The sequence below is a fragment of the Sinocyclocheilus grahami genome, unplaced genomic scaffold (assembly GCF_001515645.1).
Source record: "Sinocyclocheilus grahami isolate Dianchi unplaced genomic scaffold, SAMN03320097.WGS_v1.1 scaffold1088.1, whole genome shotgun sequence".
In the NCBI taxonomy this organism is placed as follows: Eukaryota; Metazoa; Chordata; class Actinopteri; order Cypriniformes; family Cyprinidae; genus Sinocyclocheilus; species Sinocyclocheilus grahami.
The window spans coordinates 426,696-432,438 of NW_015506267.1; the positions used below are offsets into that span (position 1 = coordinate 426,696).

Sequence of the window (5,743 nt, forward strand, 5' to 3'; positions counted from 1 at the left end):
CTGCTGTCCTTTTTTAGTGTACTTTATGAATATTTGTAATGTACACAACAATATATAATACATTAAAGTTTTCTAGATATCAAAGTGTGTACGTGTGTTTATATACTGAAAAAAGCAGCTTTATAATATACTAGTAGTGTAATGCTAATGCATTTCCAATGAGCTGAAATACAATTGAAATGTACTTGAAATACATTAAAACAATGCTTCAAATATACGCTAACTGTAGTTCATGAAGTATTAAAAGGACATTTTAAATGTATTTTAAGAAATACACTTAAATTGCACTAAATATACTTCAAGTGGTTCCAATTTAACACAATTTCAATATATTAAATATATTACAAATAGATTAAAATTTAAACTTAAACATATCTTGAAATACACTTAATATACTTAAAGTTGTTTCAAAATAATACATTTAATATGCACTTAGTCTAGTATAATTTAAATATAGTAAGTATGTCTGGAAAAGCACAATTTAAATATATTTATTTTTCACCTGGGCAAATTGTTGAATTTTTACCCAATTAAAATGGTTGAAGACCAAACCTAGTAACTTTGCATACAGCTGTTACTCATACGCATATGGGACTTAACAAAAGCAAAGTCGTTGAATGAAAAATTTAATTCTCATCAACAAGTACAAAATATTACCATAAGCTAAACTCATAGTTAATAGTAGTAATGTTAATGCGCAAGTTGCTTATTATTTTGTAGATGTAATGGTTGCATTAAAAATGAAAGCAGTTCATCAGTCAAGCTGATGAAAAAAATCATTAGATTGATCGCAATAAATTATTTGTGTTAATCTAACTACTCAGTGGCTTCTTCAATGTAAGTTTGTTGAAGACTGTATGCGAGTTTAATATCTGGATGTCCACGCATCTAAACACAATGCAACATATAACATGTTCAAAATGTTGACATGAGCCAGAAATACAAGAGCTGACTAGTCTCAGGTCCTGTAGACAAATTCTTTGATCCTAAACATGCATCTTTCTTGTAATTACTTAAATGAGTTACTCTGTAAGCGTGTAAAAAAGTACTTGCTTTGTTAACTTAAGGCACACGATTAAGTGATGCTGTAAATGAGTATGAATGGAAGAAGTCACAACAAAAAAGCAGGAAACTTATTCTTTAAAGCTCTGTGTGACTCATGAGCCCACAGACGTGTGTTTAACTATACAGCATTAAATCAACCCCAAACACCTCAGCAAATATTAATAAACCACAACAACTTGCAATTAGAAAGTCAAACTAGTTTTGCATGGCTTTTCTCAACTCTAAAAATATATGCAACACCATACAAAAGTTTGGGTTTGTAAGATTAAATGTTTTTGAAAAATCTTTTTTGCTCACTAAGGCTGCATTTATTTGATAAAAAATACAGTAATACAGTGAAATATTATTATTACTTAAAATAACCGTTTTCTATATAAACATATGTAAAATGTAATTTATTCCTTTAAGTCAAAGCTGAATTTTCAGCATCATAACTCCAGTCTTCAGTGTCACATGATCCTTCAGAAATCAATATGCTGATATGCAGCTCAAGAAACATTTCTGATTATTATCAATGTTGAAAACAGTTGTGCTGCTTCAGATTTTTTGTGGAAACTGCCATACATTTTATTTTTCAGGACTCTTTGATGACTAAAAAAGTTCAAAAGAACGGCCTTTATTTGATAAAGAAGTCTTTGTAAAACTATAAATGTCTTTACTGTCACTTTTGATCAATTTAATGCATCCTTGTTTCAAAACACACACAAAAAATAGATTAAATAAATAAAACCTATAAAAACCTATACTGACCCCAAACTTTTGAATGGTACTGTATGTTTAAAGGAATAAAAATTGTGTGCCATGGGAGCAAAAATCATGCCAGACCAACCTGTTTCTCAACAATCCAGTGTACAATCCAGTATCACATTACACTCAACACACACACACACGGTTATTTGCCTTTAGGACGCAGAACATGTTCGCTGTCAGAGACATTTACAGCATCTTGTAAAAGAAAGGCTATAGATTTTGTGTGTGGTTTTATGTGGAGTTCATTGTGTGAAGCATTACAGGGGCTTACAGTAAACCACACACACACCCTGATCAGAGATCACACACATGCTTACAAGTGTACCAAGAATAGACAGCAATGAACTACAATGAATTACAATAATTCTGTTGAATTTTGTAGGAAACAACAGGAAACCTGAGCTAATTTGCCAAAAAAACAAAAAAAACTAGGTCAGTAGTTGAAAGCTGAACCTCATCTTCTTTGAGCTGTAGTTTTAGGATGAAACTGCCTCGAGATGCGAATGAAACCTGGCAAACATCCCTTCTCAATGTCAAAAATTATTCATAAACGAAGTAATGTTCTGTTCAGTTTTCTTTTAGGGTGTGGGTTAGTCTGTAGTTATTATAATTAACTTAGAGTTGCGATGAAACGGAAGTAGCAATAGATCTTTTTTTCCTGTATGGCACCTACATCTGTTTAAAATGGATTTAGAAAAATTGTAAGGAGGAGACTTGTTTCTATTTGTCGGTTGTTGATTGGATATTGAGATGTGGGCGTGGCACTCCAAAAATATATGTGAGCTTGCAGATGATTGTAAGAAAGAGGCGGGGTTTAGGAGAACAAAATGATTGGAGAAGTCCTGCATATGTCATCAGAGAGAGGTCTGTCATTTTACCAGAAGATTTAGTTAAAAAAAAATATGAGGTAAAAAATTGAATACATTTTAAAAATGAAATGTATGCATACATAGAGGAATCGTTCAGAATAACATCAATAACATGCATTTATATAACGGGCTTTCTGACAAAACCTCCCTTAAAGACATTTGGGGTGTAATTTGAAAATTGTTTCATAGATAAAGCAAATATTTTTCTTTTCTTTTTTTTTAAGGCAAGACACTAGAAGCAAAAACATTGTTTTTTCATGCACTAGTTAATTTTGGGCTATGTTACTTTTCATAGTGGAAAGAAAGCATGCAATAAACATGTAATAAACAAGTACATGTTTATTTTATTGCACTTTATATGTTCGCATCTGTAGATTTCAGTTGAAATACATATCTTTAAAGGCTGTGAGTTTTTTCTCCTCCAGTTCAGCGGTACTTATATACTTTAAAGTTTGATTCTATTTTCTGAAAGTTTGTTAATATACATTTCCCCTGACTTTAAACAACATTTTTCTGATTTATGGAATAAAAGGAGATATCCAAAATCACCTCTAATATGTCAACAAAATTAAACAATTTTGAAAGATTGGTTTTATCTAATATTCACATTTATGTTCTGGAATTGTATGCAAATATGTGCATATTTAATTAGATGAAGTATCATTTGCATATTTAAACATATACATGCATTTTTACATGCATATTTAAAACTTGTAATACAAACAATGTTTGCAATTCTTAATGTGATCAATCAACTTGGGAAGTATGGTGAAAACGTTTGGTTATTATTATTATTATTATATTTTTTTTTTACTCTATCCGCCCAGGGTGCCTTGCCATAAAATGCGAAAATGTTTCTTTAAAGTAAGGGTTAATGAGTGGTGAGATTAAAACTTTAGCTTTATATACAGCATAAACAATAAAAGTGTTGTGGTGTGTGTGTGTGTGTGTGTGTGTGTGTGTGTGTGTGTGTGTGTGTGTGTCTGTGTGTGTTATCATATCTTTCAGAAATTATTTCCACACTCCAAAAAAAAAAAAAAGATGCTAAAATGATATCAGCGTTTCTAAAGCACACCATGCGTGTGAGAACGTGCGTGTGTTTATGAATATTTGATTCTTCCTGTTTTAAATGTCGACCAACAGGCTTGTTATCCAGTGACTGAACCTCCAAGAAATGTCTTATCTCCAGCATTCTCTTATACTGACGCACACTGGGTGACCAGGAAGGAAACATACCCACGATCGACTGACATAAACACCACAGATCAGAGTAAACAGAGAAAAAACTATAAAAAAAATAGATCTTTAACACACGTCTCTTTCCTGTTGCTCAAATGTACACAGGAAGAAGAGCATTGAGACATGTTGAAACAACGATGAGAAGTCATACTCCAATGCTCAAGAATGACTTCTTTATCCATTAAGGCATCATGAAGCAGTTTTTCTTAACTATCAAGGCATCGTAAAGATTGACATCTGAGCTAATGGCTTGAGCTGTGACTTCACAGCAGCATCTCAGACAGTGAAGTCTCTGATCAGACTGCAGATATTGTCCTGTCAGAATGAAGGGCGCAGAACGATCAGTTTTTACAGGTTTGGAGCGTTTGTGTCGGTTTAATATAAGGGCTGGATCAGGTTCACAAGCTCACCCTTTACAAAGCAAGCCATCGTTTGCAAGAGTCACTGTGAATACACACATGTGTTTACTTTATACTTAACTAAAGGATATGCCATTAACATTTTTATTCATATTATTTTTAATTATCACAGACCACCCAAAAAAAACTTGTATATGCATATAGAGAAACACAAAATGTGTTAATATATATATATATATATATATATATATACATATATTATTTTGAATGGTATCATATAAATACAAGTTTAATATATTATATTTTATAATATATATATATTAAATATTATATACACACACAAACACTTTAGAGCGCAGGAGAGCTAGGCAAAAATATAGGTTACACTTTATTTCGATAGTCCACTTTAGACATTCTATTAACTATAAGTAACTTTGTAACTACATGTCAACTACATGTCAACTAATTCTCATTCATTTGCATCTACATGTCTACTACCTCTCAGAGTAGACTGTTAGGGTAGGTTTAGGGTTAGTAGAATAAGTTGACAAAGAAAGTGTTTAAAGATATTAAGCAGACAGTCTACTAATACTCTACTAACTGCTAGTTGACCTGTAGTTGCAAAGTTACTTACTGTTAATAGAATGTCTAAATAAAGTGTTACCAAAATATAAAATATACAGTATTCACTATGGAAATATTACCTTTTACGATTATATTAATTTTCCAGGCAAGTAATTCACAGTTGTTTATTTCCCTGATGACCTGCCAACTTCTATCATATATTGATTATAGCCTATACCGTAACACTGAAGTAGGTATGAACTCATGTTGCATTATAGCGGATCCTCCTGAGAATGCTCTCACTGTACTCAGAAACACACTTACCATACTCGGGGTTGTTTTGCTCTTCCTCCTGTTTCTTTCGGCCCATCTTTTCACTTCGCGATCATGTGTCTGAAAACCGTGTGAAACGTTCTCGAGCTGTTTCACTGCTCTGCAGCGTTCATCTCAATCTCTTACTTGTCCTGCTGTTGTATTGTCGGTAAATCTTTGGTGGAGTAACTAAGCGCCGTGGTGACGTCACGGGGCACCTGCCGCTGCGCGCTGCGCGAGAGCTCACCTGACGCCGTGACGCGTCCTCTACAGGTGCGTGATTATTGCAGCCTGAGAAACTGTGAAATGGACAGTTTTCAGCTTTTCGTTTCGTGCAACTCAAACTGTGTTTTGTCAAACGGTTTCAACGACGCAACGTTGATGTTTGTGACAGATTTTTTTATTATAAATAAATAAATAAATAAATAAATAAATATTAAAAGTGGCTTTTGTTGTATTGATGCGCTGTGTGCTGTACAAGGCGAAATCAAGTCATTTCAACATTTCAACATGCTAAATTATTATATATAAATAAATAAATAAATAAATATTAAAAGTGGCTTTTGTTGTATTGATGCGCTGTGT

General features: G+C 32.8%; 1 protein-coding gene across 1 annotated transcript in view; it reads right to left on the reverse strand.

Annotated features, from left to right (window-relative positions):
• slc44a4 (solute carrier family 44 member 4) overlaps positions 1–5,400 on the reverse strand; it is a 29,556-nt gene extending 24,156 nt beyond the window's left edge. Inside the window, 1 exon segment of the mRNA XM_016252107.1 lies at positions 5,171–5,400. Coding sequence (XP_016107593.1) covers positions 5,171–5,216 — 46 coding nt within the window. The 5' untranslated portion in view covers positions 5,217–5,400.
• Between the last annotated feature and the right edge of the window lie 343 nt (positions 5,401–5,743).